Genomic DNA, 17,260 nt, shown 5'->3' with positions numbered 1-17,260 from the left:
ATCAGTCTCATTGAAGAGGTTCCATCTACAAGCAGAAGATACAGCTAAGAGCAATGGGTGCAAGTTCAAGAGAGGCAGATTCAAGAGTGAAGGAGATAAAGCACCGCCTCTGGGTTCAGGAGGACCTGAGTTCAAATCTGGCCTCAGACACTTGACACTTACTAGCTGTGTGACCCTGGGCAAGTCACTTAGCCCTCATTACCCAGCAAAAACAACCCCCCCCCAAAAAAAAGTGGAGAGGGGGCAAAGGAAAAAGTAGTTATTAAGCACCTACTATGTTCCAAGCACTATGCTAAGCATGTCACAAATATTATCTCATTTGATTCCCAAAACATCCCTGAGAGGGGCTGTTATTATCCCTATTTCACAGATTCAGAAACTCAAGGGGGGCAGCTAGGTGGCACAGTGGGTAAAGCACTGGCCCTGGATTCAGGAGTACCTGAGTTCAAATCCGACCTCAGACACTTGACACTAGCTGTGTGACCCTGGGCAAGTCACTTAACCCTCATTGCCCCGCGAAAAAAGAAAAAAGAAACTCAAGGCGGCTGGAGGTGCAGTGCCTCGCCCAGGATCATACAGCTGGCGTCTGGATCAGGGCTCAGCTTGTGTTGCTAAGGATGAGAGGTTGTTCAGTTCCTGAGGTAGTGTGTTTCCCTACTTCAGGGTTTCAAATAGAGGCTGGGAAAGTTGGGAGTTTTGTTGAACGGAATCTTGTTCAGTTGCTGATTGGACTGGATGATCTGAGATTTCATCCAGCTCTGAGAGATTCTGCTTCCTGGCTTCTGACCCTCCAATTTTCCTTCCCTTGGTAAGTAAAGGGGTCTTGGCCACGGGAGATGGAGATCCTATTGGGTTTACACAGCATAGTCCCAGGTTTTACAAGCAGCATTCTCTGCTGGGGGATACGGGGGTACCCCCCCCCAGTAGATTGGTTGATCATAGGCCAGAGACAACACGTTTAGGGAGGTAAAGTTCCCTTCATTTATTCCTGGGGTCCTTATGAACTGGCCTTAGTTATTTTCGTCCCAGAAATAATCTCCCGTCTCTAATCCCCACTCTCGCCCTGAGTTCCGGCCCCACACCCCCTTCTTTGCGGTGCAAACTCTCCTACCCAGGCTCAACTGAACGAGGTTACAGTTAAAGCCTCTACTGGGATCCTCGAGCGGTGCTCAGTGCTGGGTACAAAGACACAATGTAAGTGTCCTGCGTGGGGCGGTGGGGGCGCTTTGCACAAAGCCAATGCACGTTGGAGAGCGTTTAATAAATATTTGGCTGTGGCATGACCGCGTTTGTTTCTGTGTCTCCTCGAGACTCTAGGTGCGTGTCCGTCGTAGTAGAGATCTGTCGGCTCCAGAGTCTAGGGGTGGGGGGTGGGGGTGTCGGGTCTGAAGCTCTGTCCTCGGCGTCTGTCCCTGCATCCCTTCGCGTACGTGGGCGGCTGTGCTTCCCAAAGGGCGGCCTCGGCTGGGAGGGAGGAAGGACGGAGGCGGGGGAGGAGGAGGGAAAAGGCAGGAGTCAGGAGGAGGGGGAGGTGGAAAGAGCGGAGGGGAGCCGGGGCGCGGTCCGCACTGCTGATGCCCCGGGGCCCTGGAAAAGTCGGGGAGCCTGGAGAGGGGCCAGCCAACCGCGAGGTCCCAATAAACCAGTCCGGCGCGAGCCTGGGCGTGGCTGAGTCAGGACTGGGGGGGGGGGGGCCAGTCTCCCTCCTCCCTCCGCGCCTCCACAGCCCCGGGAGGGGGATGGCATCTCCAGCTGCGGCCCCAGCCCGAGCCAACCCTTCGCGACAGAGTCGACGTAGGGTTCTGGGACCCAGCTGGGGCCGGGGAGGAGACTAGGGGCGGGGCTAACCTCATCGGGCCCCGCCTCCTGACCTGTGCGGCCTGCCGGCTCCCGGCTCCCGGCGCCTATTGGCCAAGGCGCCCGCCAATCGCTGGGAATCCCCCCGGTGCTCCTTGAGTCCCTGGCCCCGGCACGGTTCAGGACTGGGATCTCGCTGCAGCCCGCTGAAGGTGGGATCGGCGAGGAAGCCGGTACCGGGCTCCTAACTCGAAGAAGGGACTCCCCTGTGCGGGACGGAGCGGAACGGAGGCGGGCTCGGCAGGCAGGGTGTCTGCGGGCTGGGTGTCGCCGAGGAGCTCCCACGCGTGTCCACGGAAGACAAGGGTCCCACTCAGGACAGCCCGCCCCCGGGAAGGGGCACAGCACCCAGCCGGTCCCGCCCTGGGGCTGATGACGGGAGCCGAGTGAGCCGCGAGCCCCATTCGTAGACCGAACGTCCCCGAAGTGACCGGTTCGGAGAGCGGCCGGTCCGGGGAGGCCGGTTCGGAAAGTGACCAGTCCAAAGCGAGGCCGGCGAGAGCGATCGGTGCAAAAAGAGGCAGTCTTGCCTAGAAGCGGCCGCGCCGCGGGACTCCCGGACGGACAGCCGTGGGCCGACCGGGAGGCCCGAGCTAGCCGGCGGGCGGGCGGGCGGACGGGCGGTACGGGCCCATGGCGGAACCGGCGCTGCCGCTGGTGACTCGGCTCAGCTATGCAGTGGGTCACTTCCTGAACGACCTATGCGCCTCCATGTGGTTCACCTACCTGCTGCTGTACCTGCACTCGGTGCAGGGCTACAGCTCTTGGGGCGCCGGTGTCCTGCTGCTGCTGGGCCAGCTGGCCGACGGCGTGTGCACGCCCCTCGTGGGCTACGAGGCGGACCGTTCCGGGGGCTGCTGCGGGCGCTACGGCCCCCGAAAGTCCTGGCACCTGGTCGGTAAGGACCCTTGGCCCCCACCCCTCGATCCTCCCCTGGTGTGTCCTAGTCCTTCCCAGCTCCCCCCTCCTTTTCTGAGGAAGGGGGGCATATGGGTAGGCCGTTCCCCCCAGGACCTCCCCTCCCTCTGTGACCCTGTCTGGGGCTTCGATCCCTCCAGCTTAGTATGAGCCTCCCCGATGTCCTTGGGCTCCCCACTCTTCAGCATTTCTCTCCATTTTTCCAAGACTGAAAGCATCTCCAAGAGGGATTCTTGGTGGGAGAGGCCCTGAGTGATGGGGGCGTAAGCAGTCCAATCAATCGATCCAAGCTTGCTGACACCTGTCTGTGTTATGCTTTGGAAGGCAGACGTGAGTGCGTGTGTGTGTGTGTGTGTGTGTGTGTGTGTGTGTGTGTGTGTGTGTGTGTGTGTGTGTAACCAGCCCACGAGTCTTCTCGACTTTAGGACAGAGAGATTATACTGCTAAGTCAGAGAGTTAGGAGGAGAAGTTATGAAAGTCACAGCCCCGTGACCCTTCAGGGAGGTCATCCTAGCCGGTTGTAGTGGTGCCTACTCCATCCTTGGGTCACTTCTTCTAGTGGGGGAGGAAGGACGTCTTTCATAGCCTAGCCTAACGTCATGAGGGACATTCAGCCATTGACTGAGGTGGAGGGGGGTAGTTGGGCCCTACTTCAGGAAGCTTAGCAAGAGGCCAGACTGCTGGGGTTGGAGTGGAGGCAAAAGTTCTAGGAACCAAGAGGAACCTAAGAGTGTTGGAGGGTGCTGAGGGGTAAGAAGGTAGTAACTCCTTCCTCAGGCTGGCTCTTGGCCTTGACTTTGAATGTTGAGGGGGTGTGCTGATAAGACAGAGACCTGGGCCTCCACCCATTTTGAACTTTTCTCTCCCCACCCTAGATCTTAGGGGCAGCAATATCAGATGATGTTGTTTTATTTTCCTCTGTTCAGGCCTCAGGCCTTTTTTTTTTTTTGGTGGGGCAATGAGGGTTAAGTGACTTGCCCAGGGTCACACAGCTAGTAAGTGTCAAGTGTCTGAGGCCGGATTTGAACTCAGGTCCTCCTGAATCCAGGGCCAGTGCTTTATCCACTGTGCCACCTAGCTGCCCCCCATCAGGCCTTTTCTTGAATCTTTGTAATATTCTGTAATGGTGAGGAGCTTGAATTGCAATTCAGGCTGGAATTTTATGGAATCCAGACATTGTTGTAGAATTTGGGTGGCATTCACTGGACAGGTTTCTAGAAGTCAGGTGGTGTCCCTGCCTTGGCCAACAGAGCAAGGACCAGAGGGACTGGTGCTTACTGAGCATTGTTTTCCAAGGGGCAGAAAGGGAAGATCCCTGTCAGGGCCTTGTATGGTCTCCCCCACCCAACCCCCTCACGTCTACCTTCTAGTCCTATAGCTTGCTATTTCATGAGTGTTGGGAAAGGCTGTTTGCTGTCCAAGGGTTGGATTAGTGTCTCTGAGGCCAGGGTGGGGTTACCTCTGAGGTGCTGACAAGGTATCTGCTGAGATTCTGTAATGTTATGTGAAACCGTGCTGGCCCTGGAGTCAGGAGACCCAGCTTCATAGCCTCACCCTCCAGTTTACTAGCTGGGTGACTTCAGAACGCTCTCATTTTCATTCTCTCTAGAAGAACGGCCATAATCCTCAAAGTGCATACCTCTCTCTGGAAGGAGAAATGACCTCCCTTTCCTACCCGGTCGGGGAGCCACAGACATCAGGTCATCAGGAGGATGTTCAGGTCCCTGCTCTTCCTCTCCTACATTCCCCTAAGTTGATAGGAAAGGGCAGCTCTGTCAGCCAACTCCTCTGTTATAAGCAGTTCATTTTGGAAAAGTCATAGAATGGCTCTGTCAAACATTTTCCTCCTAAACAGCTTCCCATCCCACTTGACTTTCTTCACCTCCCTTGCTGATTATTTTCCCTTTGACCAAGTATCCAATCAGGGGAGGTGACTTGTCCCAGGTCACACAGCAAATAAGCAGCCAAACCTGAAATTGAAGCCCAGTGTTTTGGTTTGGGGTGACGAGTTTTAGAAGGCCATCAATAAACTGGAGAGTCTTAAGGATGATGTAGAAAGGCTTTGAATTCCAGCAGAGAGTTTAAAGAACTGGTCATATTTAGCCTGGATAAGAGAAGAGTCTAAGAGACTGTCAGTAGAAGAGAGATCAGACCTGCTCTCTTTGGCCAAAGAGGACGGAACTGGGAGCTGTGGTTGGAACTTGCAGACAAATTCAGGCTTGGTGTAAGGAAAGACTTCCTAACAACTGGAATTGTTCAAAAGTGTAATGAGCCAGCCTCAGGAAGTGGTGGTGCGTCCCCTTCCCTCGGCTCCTTAAGCCAAGGGTTGGATGGCCAATTTGTGAGCTAAGCTGCAGAGATGCCCTGCGGAACCTCCTTTGAGATTTCTTGTTCCATAATCCCAGAAGGCCTGTGGAGGGGGTGAGGGGGTGACCTAGGAAAGGATAGGTTTGCATGACTAGGGAGAGGAAGTGCAGGGGGGAAGACTGGGTATCAAGAATTGGGGGGGGGGGAGGAGAAGTAAGGTTGCCTTGGGTCTTGCCTTCAGCATAACTAGCCCCCAGTGTAAGAGGTGGCAAGGGCCCAAGAACTTGGCAGATCTTTCACTTCCGGAGATAAGCTTTACAACTGATTTGGTTGCTATCTCAAGCCTGGGTGCACTCTTCCTCCCCTCTCATTCTTAGCACACATTGACACACACATACTTCTCCCTTCCTCAGGCTCATCCCGTGTCCCTCTTCCCCTCACTCTGGCTAAGTGAGGTGTGTTCTACATTTGGCCACCTTATTCATCCATTGGCTGCCTTCTTGATCTGATTGACTCATTCATTCAACAAACATGTGCTGAACTCTATACAAGTTACTAGTTGTCCCTGTTCTCTAGGAACTCACAAAAGACACTGACACAAATATGATGGTCAAGTATGTTAAAGAGGGGAAGAACAAGATGCTGTTTGAGGTCCAGAAGGGGAAAGTCATTACCACCTACCTGTGGGAGGTCAGAGGAGCTTTAAAAATGAGGACTACCACAGAAGAAGGCAAGGGAGCTGAGGTGTAATTAGTATCTGCCCACGATAATTACATTTAGGAGGGTCCCCGCCCCAGCCATGCAGGGATTACTTCTATAGTGTGGAAACAACTGAATTTTTTTTTTTAAGTGAGGCAATTGGGGTTAAGTGACTTGCCCAGGGTCACACAGCTAGTAAGTGTTAAGTGTCTGAGGCCGGATTCAAACTCAGGTCCTCCTGACTTTGGGGTCGGTGCTTTATCCACTGCGCCACCTAGCCACCCTATAATGGCACTTTATTAAATTGTTAACAAGCTTGATTAAAAGTGTCGGAGCTTCCTTATATTCTCCTTCTATTTAAACAACCCCCTAAGGCTTCCAAAACACTCTTTCCCTTTGCCACATTAATAACCAGAGGTGGGAAACAAATGTGGTTTGAGGCTGGATGTTGGGGAATTTGACAGAGTGACAGCATCAAGGATTTGGAGCTGGGAGGCTTAGAAATCAAATCCAACACCCCTCATTTACTAAAGAGGTAGTAAAGAGCAGAGCCAGCCTTGGGACCCAGTTTTGTTGACCCCAAAGCCAGTGCTCATCTTCCCCTTATACCAGAGCACTCCTGTAAGAGGCCGGGCAAGAGAGCAATGAAGACCACGCCAAGGGTGTAATCGGGAAAGATCTGTCTGTGGTGCTGTCATTGAGTGAGGTCAGGAGGAAGAACAGGGCTTGGTTTCGGGCCCATGGAGTTTGAGGTACTGGTGGGGGACGTTCAGGTGGAGATGTCCTTGGCCAAGGCCATCACGCTGCCACACGCTTCCCTGATGCCTTGGCTCTGGGTGCTTGTTGAAACTTGAGGCATTTCTGAAGAAAAGTGACTCCTTCCTCCCCAACACTTATTCTCACATTCACACTCTTCCCTCTCTCCTCTCTATGTCTCTCTCCTCCTTCTCTCCTCTGTCTCTGTCTTTCTCTCTCCCTTCTCTCTCTTTCTCTCTTTCCCTCCCTTTCTCTCATCCCTCTCTCCTCTCTGTCTCCCTCTCCCTCATTGCTCTCTGTCTCTCTCTCATCTCTTTCTCCTCTCTGTCTCCGTCTTTCTCTCCTCGCTATTTGTCTCTCCCCCTCTCCTGAAGCTGTGTTTAGGAGCCCCACACCAAGCTGTGCTGGCTTCTGTGTGTAGGGGACAAAGAGGAAGTCTTCTTCCCATTGTCTTTGCCAAGGGCATGAAATCCAGGTCTGTGTTAGGTCCTGGTGTATGTCTCCTTCCCCTTATTGGGCCCTTGAAGGGGAGATAGCCCTTTTCTTCGAAGCCTCTTTCTGATAGGAAATACAGATAATCTCAGAAGTCCCTACATGAGGTGATAAAGAGTGAGTGGCCTGGAGGCTGGTTACCTGGGGACCCTTAAAACCAACTGCTTCTTATTCCTTGGAAAAGCATCTTCCCCTCACCCTGGCTACCCAGGGAATCATTAACCCTGGCCAGGGGAGAGAGGGAGGGAGGGAGGGAGGAGGGCTGGAGACAATGGGTAGAGTTGCCATTTCTGCAGGGGTCCCTTTGGTCAGAGTCCAAGGGCTGGGACAGCATGAGCTGGGGCACAAGGCCTGAAAGAGATCACAGAATTTCACTTGGAGCTGGAAGCCCTCAGGAGTACGGCTCTCTTGTTTTACAGAAGCTGAGCCAGAGGAGGGAAGGGGCGTGCCCCTAAAGGAGGCTCCCCCCATTCCTGGGGCCTTTAACTCCAGTGAGTTCCAGAGAAGCACAAGAGAGTCAGTTTGGGTTTCACTTCCCAAATCTGAAGTCACGAGGGGAAGGAAGGAAGGTCCTTTGAGGATGAGACAGTAGATTATGTCATAGAGTAGATCAGCCAATGGCCTGAGAGACCTGGCCAGTCTGAGGCTCTGGCACGGGGCCTATTCCTTTGAAGCTGGGTGGTAGGCTCTCCCTTTGAGGAGGACGGAGAGGAATCACTTTCCCCAGAGACAGGGGTTTGAACAAATCATGAAATGTTGGAGCTGGAAAGAACCTTAGAGACTCTATGGACTCTAACTTTCCTCCTCCACACACCCATTTCATAGATGAGGAAACTGAGACCCAGAGAGGGGAAAGGCTCATAGTCACACAAAGTCAGCGATTAATCTGGATTTAGGAATCCTAGGAAGCCCTAGCCTTAGGCCCTTTTGAGCTGGAGTGAAAGAACACGGCCTGGAAAATCAGGAGACTTGTTCTAGTTCCAGTTCAGCTCAGTCCAGTAAACAGTAAGTGTACTGCATACAAGGTAAGCTGACCGGATCCTTTTAAAAGGTACTTCCCTTCCCTTCTACTGTGTGTAGGGGTGGGAGGTAGGGGAGAATGGGGGTTGGGGGTGGGGAGAGAAGCAGTGTTGATGGTGCCCAATAAGCACGATGGATGGCAAAGGAGGGAGACACACCAGGTGTTCTGGGAGAGCCTGTTTAGCCACAGGAGCCGAGAAGGCTTCCCAGGGGAGCTTGCCACCGGGCTAGGGCTCAAAGGGAAGATCCTGAAAGGCAAAGGTGAGGTGGAAGGCTATTCCAGGCATAGGGTGATGGCATGGATACATAGAGGGAAAGAAACAAACACTTATTGGGTGCCTGCCACGTGCCAGCACTATTCTAAGCGCTTTACAAATATCTCATTTGATCCTCAAGGCAGCAAAGTAGTTAGTGTTATCCCCATTTTAGAGTTGAGGAAACTGAGGCAGACAGATTTGCTCAGGATCACACAGTCAGTGTCTGAGGTCAGATTTGATCTTGGGTCTTCCTGACTGCCCTTTGTGGCCTCCAGCTGCCGGGAGGCAAGATAGCAGGTCAGCCTCGAGGAATGGCTGGTCAGGCAGTTTGGCCTCATTCAAATGTGTGTGAAGGAGAATCATCTGAAGTACGGTGGGAAAGATAAACTGAATCCAGATTGTGGAGGGCCTTCTGTGCCAGACTTGGAAGTTTGTCTTTTGTCTATCTTGGAGGTAGTAGGGAGCCGCTGAAGATTTTTGAACAGGAGTGAGGGGATGACATGAACAGATTCACCTCAGGATATTATTGTAGAAGGGAATTGGCAGGGACCTTCGAGGCCTCCTCATTCTCCCGATGAAGAAAGAGGCTCAGAGAGACCAAGTCACTTGCTCAGGTAGAAGCAAGGATTCATGCCAGGGTCTTCTACCTCCAAAGCTGGAGTTCTTTCTACTGGCCTGTAATGGCGCCTTCTTCCGGGAGAGAGGCTGGAGACCAGCAGAGATCCCAATCAGGGAGGCTTGCCGGGAAAGGTGAATAAAGGCCTCAGTGAACCAGGGTATGATTTCCATGTGAACAGAGAAGGCGTACTGCTGGGAAAGATGGCATGCAGGCCCAATCTACTGGACTTGTGACTCGTGGCTCAAGGGAAGGGTGAAGGAAGAGGACAATCCCTGATTCTCAGTGGAAATAGGGGGATTGGGCTGAGAGGGGTAGATTTCAGAGAGGAGGAAGAGTTCAGTTCAGGATCTGCGGAGTTTCGGGTGCCAGAGGGAATGTCTGGAGATGTTCCACATAACGAGGGGCTTTGGCCCCAGAATTCAAGGGCAAAAAAAAAAAAGGGAAAAATCTGTTGACTTTGTCCTCATCAATTCTGCCAGTCTCAGTTTGATTCTCATCTCAGAACAAGGTCTTGTCCAGTCTTGCTTTTGGCCCTGGGGTAGATTCTCCCTCTCTCTGGGCCTTGGTTTCTTCATCTGTAAAATGGGGGTGTGGGAGGAAGGAGTGACCGACAAGGTCCCTGCAGCTCTAATTGTCTAATTAAAGGCCCGTACTGCCTTTTCTTTCCCCCCAATAGGCACCATTTGTGTCCTGCTCTCTTTCCCTTTCATCTTTAACCCCTGTCTGGGTTGCACAGCTGCCACGGCAGAGTGGGCCGCCATTATCTACTACGCACCTTTCATTGTGATCTTCCAGTTTGGCTGGGCAGCCACCCAGATCTCCCACCTGTCTCTAATTCCTGAGCTGGTCACCAATGACCACGAGAAGGTAGAACTCACAGCCTTCAGGTAATTCTGGGCACGTGTGGGGAACCAGGCGGGTTAGAGAGAGTGTTGGGCTCCTTGTGAGAGGTTCTCCAGACCACACCCCCCCCTCCCCCGCCCGGGCCCCCCACTCTCCTTTTGTGCTGCCACGGAAGCAGGGGAAATGTAAAATTAACAGGCACCTTCTAGCACTGTGTAAGGGACTTGACGGGCACTGCTGTGGGATACAAACCTTCAGAAGATACTCCTTCTGCTCTTTGGGATCTTCACATCCCTTTAGGAAAACTAGACCAAAAACAAACCCCAAGCTGGGGAATGTTAAGATGAAAACATATTTATATAAAAATATCCATAGCATCACTTAAAAAAGCCAATATCTAGTCCTGGCTTCGCCCCTGTCACTTCCCCCCTGTTTCCTCAGCTTTCAAATGAAAAGTTCTATTCAATGAAGAGTTCTTCACCTTTTTTTCAGTCCATCAGTCACCAAGCATTTATTAAATGCCTGCTGTGTGCCAAGCACTGTGCTAAGCACAACCCACTCACTTCCTTTCCACAAATCTCCCTAGTCGTGGGGTATTGCTCTGTGGTTCCATCGAAGCCCTCACTTACTGCCCAGTCTCCCTCCTCAGGGCTGTTGCCCGTCCCAGGGAACACCGGGCTGGGGGGAGGGGCAACGGTCAGGATTACAAAACCCCCGGGGATGCTGCAGGGCCCCCAGATAGGGGAACAGGCAGGGCCCTGGGGGATGGCACCACCTCTTTCTCAGCTTCCACCCTTCACTAGAGGTGGCTGTTAAGACCTGGGCCTGACTGGGCCTTGGGGGCACTATTCCCTGTGGTTTGGGGGGCAGGGAAAGGACAGCCACATAGATGAGTCAGTCTCACTTAGGCCTCAGGGTCTGGGTGTGGAAAAGAGGGAAATGAGAGGGGGGTGATTTCAGAGTTGAGAGGGCCTTGTCCACGAGCATGCCTCCCTTGCTGATACCCGCCTCTTTCCCCCTTCCCCCCTCATCATTCCAGGTATGCCTTCACCGTGGTAGCCAACATTGCTGTCTATGGGGCTGCCTGGCTGCTTCTCCATTTCCAGGGGTCCCACTCTGAGTCCCCTGATTCAGGCACCAGTGACCAGCTGGGCCTACAGGATGTGCCAGTGTTTAGGGTGAGCAGGGGTCCTGTAGGGACTGGAGGGAAGGATCGAGAAGTGGATGGGAGGAGGTAGAAGGGAGAGGGAGCAGAAGGCTAGAGGAGATTTGGAGGAAGATTCGGAAGGGAGGATTTTTTTTTTTTTGCGGGGCAATGAGTGTTAAGTGACTTGCCCAGGGTCACACAGCTAGTAACTATCAGGTGTCTGAGGCTGGATTTGAACTCGGTCCTCCTGAATCCAGGACCAGTGCTTTATCCACTAGGCCACCTAGCTGCCCCAGGAAGGGAAGATTAAGGAGTAGAATACAGGCTAGACAGGGTGGAGGGGTGATGAGCCTGGCCTGAGGGATGGGGCAGAGCTGCCTGAGAGGGATTCAGAGGGTCAGCCCAGGGGCTGCGAGTGGGTGCAGCCTGCTGAGGAAGAAGTACTCTCAGGGACTGACAGTTTTGGAAATCTGGGCTCTGATGACTACATCTGGGCCTCCCACAGCTGGGGCTAGGTGAGCGGATGAAGCTAGGGGGAGGCAGGGTGAAGGGCACTAGTGCTTCAAGGCTGTGTCCGGCCCTGGCCCAGGCTTCACTATAGAGGAACGGAGGGGAGCAGGGCAGGGCAGCACAAGGCCAGGAGAAAGGGCAGTGCCAGGTGTGCCCGTGAGGAGCTCTCAGTCCAGCTGGGAAGGCAGGAGTTGTGGTCAAGAGGAATAATCTAACACTTTGCATCAGGAGTGGGAGATGGGCTGAAAGCCTGCAGGCTGAAGTGACATTCCCCCTCTTCCCATCCCCCCAGAACCTCTCCCTGATGGTTGTCTGTGTCGGGGCTGTCTTCTCCCTGCTTTTCCACCTGGGCACCAAGGAACGTCCTCGGCAGCAGCGAGGGCCCCCGGAGCCCAGTGAGCACAGCCCCCTGCTCCCGCCCGCCCCCCAGCACATGCTTCTCTGGAAACACTGGCTCCGGGAGCCCTCCTTTTACCAGGTAGGGGCTTCCCGGGCCTTCCCATACACCCCACACCACCTCCCTCCAGCTCAGTCCCACTCCTTTAGCCAAGTCCTGGACATTAAGGGCCTCTTGGATACCTGCCCTGGTACCCCCCACCCTGGCAGACTTCACTTCCAAAGCCTGCTCTGCCCTCATCTCGCTTTAGCCTCATCTGCCTCATCTCATCCCACCCCTCTCTATGCTGCTTCCATCCCTCAACACAGGTGTAGGGCCTTGAATGTCCGCTCCTCTGACCTCTTGTGCCTATTCCTCAGGTTGGCATGCTGTATATGAGCACACGACTCATTGTGAACCTGTCCCAGACATATATGGCCATGTATCTGACCTACTCTCTCAACCTGCCCAAGGTGAGGCCCAGGAGAGGCAGGGAATCACGCTCCAGAATGGGAAGGATTCTTAGAGAAATGTGGAATGTCAGGGCTGGGAGAGGACCTCAGAACTCAGAGGGGTGTGGCTGGGAAGAATCTCAGAGAGTCCAGTGAAGTTTTTTGTTTGTTTTTGTTTTGGTGGGGCAAAGAGGGTTAAGTGACTTGCCCAGGGTCACACAGCTAGTAAGTGTCAAGTGTCTGAGGCTAGATTTGAACTCAGGTCCTCCTGAATCTAGGGTCAGTGTTTTATCCACTGAGCCGCTAGCTGCCCCACAGTGTCGTTTTACAGATAAAGTTGAGGCCCAAAAGTGGGGGACGGAGAGGAAGAAAGCAATTTTATGGTCACATGCCGACTCTCAGGGCAGTCCAAGAGGTGGGGAGTGGGAGCTGAGGGGGAGAACAGTGAGGAGCAGATGGGACTGCTGGAGAACCCTGTAATTTGCCCTACCCCATTAATCCCCCCAACAGAAGTTCATTGCGACCATCCCCCTGGTGATGTATGTCAGCGGCTTCTTCTCCTCTTTCTTCATGAAGCCAGTGAACAAGTACATCGGCCGAAACGTGAGTGAGATGGTGGGGTCCGATGGAGAGATGGTGCTTAAACCTTTTGGTCTTAGAGATGGGTCCTCCCTTAGACACACTAGCCAGCCAGCCCTTTATTTATTTTTTGGGGGGTGAGGTAATTGGGGTTAAGTGACTTGCTCAGGGTCACACAGCTGGTAAGTGTCAAGTGTCTGAGGCCGGATTTGATTTCTAGTCTTTTTTTTTTTTTTTTTTTGGTGAGGCAATTGGGGTTAAGTGACTTGCCCAGGGTCACACAGCTAGTAAGTGTCAAGTGTCTGAAGCCGGGTTTGAACTCAGGTCCTCCTGAATCCAGGGCTGCTGCTTTATCCACTGCGCCACCTAGCTACCCCTATGAGGCCAGATTTGAACTCAGGTCCTCCTGACTCCAGGGTCGGTGCTCTATCTACTGTGCCACCTAGCTGCCCCATGCCCTTTATTTTTAGCTCTAGGAAATCAGAGGCCCAGAGAAGGTAAGGGAATCAGTCCAAGTTCACATGCTGAGCAGCAAAGATGAGAGAGATACCAGAGGTCTGAGAATCCCAGCCTCGTCTAATCCAGTCCATGGCCGACTGAGAATCCCAGCAAGGAAGGCCATTCTGAAGGAGTTTTGGCCAGCCTCTCCTTGGATCTTCAAGGAAGGGGGAACTGCCGGCTCCTGAGGCAGCCTAGTTGGCTTTGGGAGAGCTTCATCCTCCTTAGGAAGCTTTTTCAGCTTTAATGGGCCTGACCGCAACCTTCTACCCAGTGCTCCTAATTAATTGTGCCTTCTGGGGCCAATCTAATTCCCAGCACTTTTCTGGCTGCCCCATTCATTGCTCCCTGGAAGAGGTGGTTCATATTTGGGGGAGCCACAGGAGAGGAGATGTTAGAGTGTGTGTGTGTGTGTGTGTGTGTGTGTGTGGACATGCACACACATGCTGCACATGTATGTGTATTTAGCATGTGTGTATGTTTCTCATGTATTCTTTTCTCTCTTCCCCACCCTTGTTCTCTATCAGCTGACTTACTTCGCCGGCCTTTTGGTCATCCTGGCCTTTGCTTCGTGGGTAGCACTGGCCAACACGCTGGGTGTAGCTGTGTATGGAGCTGCAGTACTCCTGGGTATAGGCTCAGCCACCATTCTTGTAATGTCCCTGTCCATGACAGCTGACCTCATCGGCAGCCACACGGTAAGGCCCCTGCCCGCCCACCCGCCCGCCTGCCTGCCCAGCAGTGTCTAGTACGAGTGGATGTGCTGACGGACCTCTTGTCCCTTCCAGAACAGTGGGGCCTTTGTGTATGGGGCCATGAGCTTCACAGACAAGGTAGCCAACGGACTGGCTGTGATGGCCATCCAGAGCCTGTACCCCTGCTCGTGAGTCTGAGGATGCTCTCTCACTGTCTAGGGCAGGGGATATTTCTGGGCCTGTGGGCGGTGGTGGTACCTGGGGGAGAAGGGGTGCTATCTATGTCAAGGTGTGGTGTGGGTGGAGATGGAACGGTGATGGTCTCTCTGGGTTTGGGTTCCCCCAGTCTGGCTCAGCCCTTTGTCTGGGGCGGGCAGGTTGGTGGGCAGGGGAAACTCACAGACTGGCCTCTCTCCAGCTCAGACCTGTGCTGTGCAGCCTGCATAGGCTTCTACCACTGGGTGATGGTGGCTGTGACCGGAGGCGTGGGCGTGGCTGCTGCCCTCTGTCTCTGTAGCATCTTTCTCTGGCCCATCCAAGTTCGATTCTGTGAGTTGCTCCTGGCCCCTCCCATTCCTTAGCCCATCTCTTCTCCCCTGGGTCAAGGGCAGGGTCATTTTGCCCCAGATATTATCTCCCTTCTCTTTCAGGAGATGATGAAGATTAGCCTTAAATCAGGTTATCAGGGGGAGGGGGACAGGGCTCGATGCCTAGGCTCCATGAGAGAATGGGCCTGGGTATGCCCCCTCCCCATGCCCATAAAATAGATGCATAGCTCTGGAAATTTGAACCTGAAATCTTATGTACAAGGCCTCAAGATAGAGCTTTTCCCTACATCCTTTGCCTGTTCTCTGCCCCACCCCCACCCCAGTTCTTTTCCTCAGGGGTCTCCTTGGGAGGATGAGAATACTGATGTGGCTCCTGTTTGTTGGGGGGAAGTGAGGCCACGTTAAACTCCATCCTTGTGGCCCTTTTCCACACCCTCCTGCAAGGATGCTTAGGAACTAGGTCAGGTGGGGGAGAGGAAGATTCCTTTGCAAAGGGATTTGCCCTCCACCCCGGCATTCCGGGATTGAGGGAGGGCTCACTCCCATTCTCTCCAGTCTCCGAGATCTCCAGGACCTTCCCCGGTGACCTTGTAGGGTGAGCTGAGGGGACCTCAGGGGCTAGGGGTGCCAAGGGGGGGGAGGGTAAGTGGCCCTGAGTTCTGAGCTAATCCCTTCATGCCCCTTCTGTCTTTCCTCCCACCCCCAGATGATACAGCTGTGGCTGGCCCAGCTGAGGCTGCCACTAGACCAAACTCAGGAGCCTTCCAGGACATTACAGTCAACTGAACAGTCAGGATCGCTCAGGTGTCTGTGCCCATGGACTTTCTTCCTTCCCCTTCCCTGGATACTGGGACTCAGATCCAAGAGTCTCCTGCAGTGGACCACTCCCAGCTGGTCTGGGGGATTGGCCCATTTCCCTGACCCAGGGATCTCTGGGCTGGTAGCTGTTTACAAAGAATGTTGGAGTAATAAATAAAAGTCCCACCATGAGGGTGGGAATTCTCCATATGGGCCCAGTGTGCACACTTGGAGGGACTGAAGGGGATGGAAATTCTAGCCTCCTGGACCCCATTGTCTTCTCCCATCTCATCATTACCCCGGAGCTTCTGGGGATTATTGGCTTCAGTATGGAGGGGACACACAACCTAGATCCAGAAGGGAAGGAGGAACAAGGTCTCTTGTCCTTTGTTCCTCTTCTACTTCTGGAATGCCACTGCGTTAGGGCTGGTGAGTTTGTGGATACTATGTCAGAGGGAAGGGGAAGGGAAACCACTTGGCTCTTCACCTTGCCCCACTCTGACCTTAGAAAAGAACTGCTTAGGGGGCAGCTAGGTGGCACAGTAGATAAAGCACTGGCCTTGGATTCAGGAGGGACCTGAGTTCAAATCCGGTCTCAGACACATGACAGTTACAAGCTGTGTGATCTTGGGCAAGTCACTCAAACCTCATTGTCCCACAAAAAAAAAAAAGAGCTTCTTTCCAGGCCTCATTTTTTCCATCTGCAAAATGGGTAAGATCCCTGCCTATTTGCCTTATGGGGACTTTTGTAGAGGGTTTTGGGGGTTTTTTTTGCCTTCCAAGAGGGATCTTTGTGTGTCCTGTGTATGTACTATGTTTGTCATGCTGCGTGCAATTAATACTCAGGATCCATCTGGTAGTTAGGCCTGCCTGAATGCCTCTAGTCTTGGAGAACTCACTACCTCCCTGTAAGCTTTTCTCTTCCCCTCCCTTTCTTGCTCTCCCTTTCCCCCCAAACCCCATGTTGCTCCTGGATCTGCCCTCTGGTGCCAAATTTTCTTTTGTGGGGCAATGAGGGTTAAGTGATTTGCCCAGGGTCACACAGCTAGTAAGTGTTAAGTGTCTGAGGCCGGATTTGAACTCAGGTCCTCCTGAATCCAGGGCCGGTGCTCTATCCACTGTGCCACTAACAAGCATATGGTGTGGTTTTCTGCACTTCCCCCCTCCCCCTACTCTTCTCTACATTGCAGTCCAGCTTGTCAATGTTCCTCCTAAAACTGAACTCCAGAACTGAACATGGGACTACCACTACAGCACAGAGGGGATCCCAGCTCCCTTCTCTTCCCCAGACATTAGGGCTCTCATTCAGCATAACAAAATCTGGCTTTGGGCTTGACCCGCACCTGGATCCCTGTTGTCCTGGCACATCTGCCCCATGCTATAGTTGGGCAACTGATTATTTGAATCCATGTGCTAGGCTTCACTTTTATCCCTAATGAATTTTGTTCTGTTAGATTTAGTCCATTGTTTTGACTTGTTAGAAACTTACCCAGGATTGTTAGATGCATGTGCACAGATGTCCAGGGTGTGTGTGTGTCTGTGTGTCTGTGTTTGTGTCTGTGTGTGTGATATGTGTTTATATATGTAGATCAGGGTTGGGGTTTTTTGTTTGTTTTGCTTTGCAGGGCAATGAGGGTTAAGTGACTTGCCCAGGGTCACACAGCTAGTTAAGTGTCAAGTGTCTGAGGTGGGATTTGAACTCAGGTGCTCCTGAATCCAGGGCTGGTGCTTTATCCACTGCACCACCTAGCTGTCCCCACTTGGGCTATTCTTTAAACCATTTTTGTGTCATGGACCCCTTGAAGAGTCTGGTGTTGTCTGTGGACCCTTTGTCTGAATAAAGTTTGTTTCCTACATTTATATGAAGGAAATGCTAAATTTTAGTTAGA

At 53.0% G+C, this 17,260-nt stretch overlaps 1 protein-coding gene across 4 annotated transcripts; it reads left to right on the top strand.

The window, feature by feature from the left end:
- Positions 1 to 1,928: 1,928 nt before the first annotated feature.
- Positions 1,929 to 17,007, top strand: MFSD12 (major facilitator superfamily domain containing 12). Of its 4 annotated transcripts, none has more exons than XR_006354189.1 (11): positions 1,929 to 2,755; positions 9,602 to 9,812; positions 10,808 to 10,946; positions 11,718 to 11,903; positions 12,182 to 12,274; positions 12,764 to 12,856; positions 13,858 to 14,028; positions 14,124 to 14,213; positions 14,444 to 14,574; positions 15,129 to 15,168; positions 15,280 to 17,007. XR_006354189.1 is itself a non-coding variant. In XM_043978455.1 (11 exons), the coding sequence occupies exons 1-11, from the start codon at positions 2,491 to 2,493 to the stop codon at positions 15,281 to 15,283; spliced, it is 1,428 nt and encodes a 475-aa protein (XP_043834390.1). In that variant the 5' UTR covers positions 1,931 to 2,490; the 3' UTR covers positions 15,284 to 17,007. The 4 variants fall into 4 exon arrangements, 3 of the variants coding, with proteins under 3 accessions (XP_043834391.1, XP_043834390.1, XP_043834389.1); XM_043978455.1 differs by having other exon boundaries at positions 1,931 to 2,755; positions 14,119 to 14,213; XM_043978456.1 differs by lacking the exon at positions 15,129 to 15,168 and having other exon boundaries at positions 1,930 to 2,755.
- The last annotated feature ends 253 nt before the right edge of the window (positions 17,008 to 17,260 follow it).

The sequence above is a fragment of the Dromiciops gliroides genome, chromosome 1 (assembly GCF_019393635.1).
Source record: "Dromiciops gliroides isolate mDroGli1 chromosome 1, mDroGli1.pri, whole genome shotgun sequence".
Classification (NCBI taxonomy): Eukaryota; Metazoa; Chordata; class Mammalia; order Microbiotheria; family Microbiotheriidae; genus Dromiciops; species Dromiciops gliroides.
The sequence above is the reverse complement of the archived record's forward strand: the minus strand, read 5'-3'. Positions and strand labels throughout refer to the sequence as shown.

Coding starts and splice junctions, on each gene's coding strand:
- MFSD12 (XM_043978454.1), top strand. CDS start 2,491: ATGGCGGAACCGGCGCTGCCGCTGGTGACTCGGCTCAGCTATGCAGTG. Junction 12,857..13,857: donor ACAAGTACATCGGCCGAAAC/GTGAGTGAGATG, acceptor GTTCTCTATCAG/CTGACTTACTTCGCCGGCCT. Junction 14,214..14,443: donor CAGAGCCTGTACCCCTGCTC/GTGAGTCTGAGG, acceptor GCCTCTCTCCAG/CTCAGACCTGTGCTGTGCAG.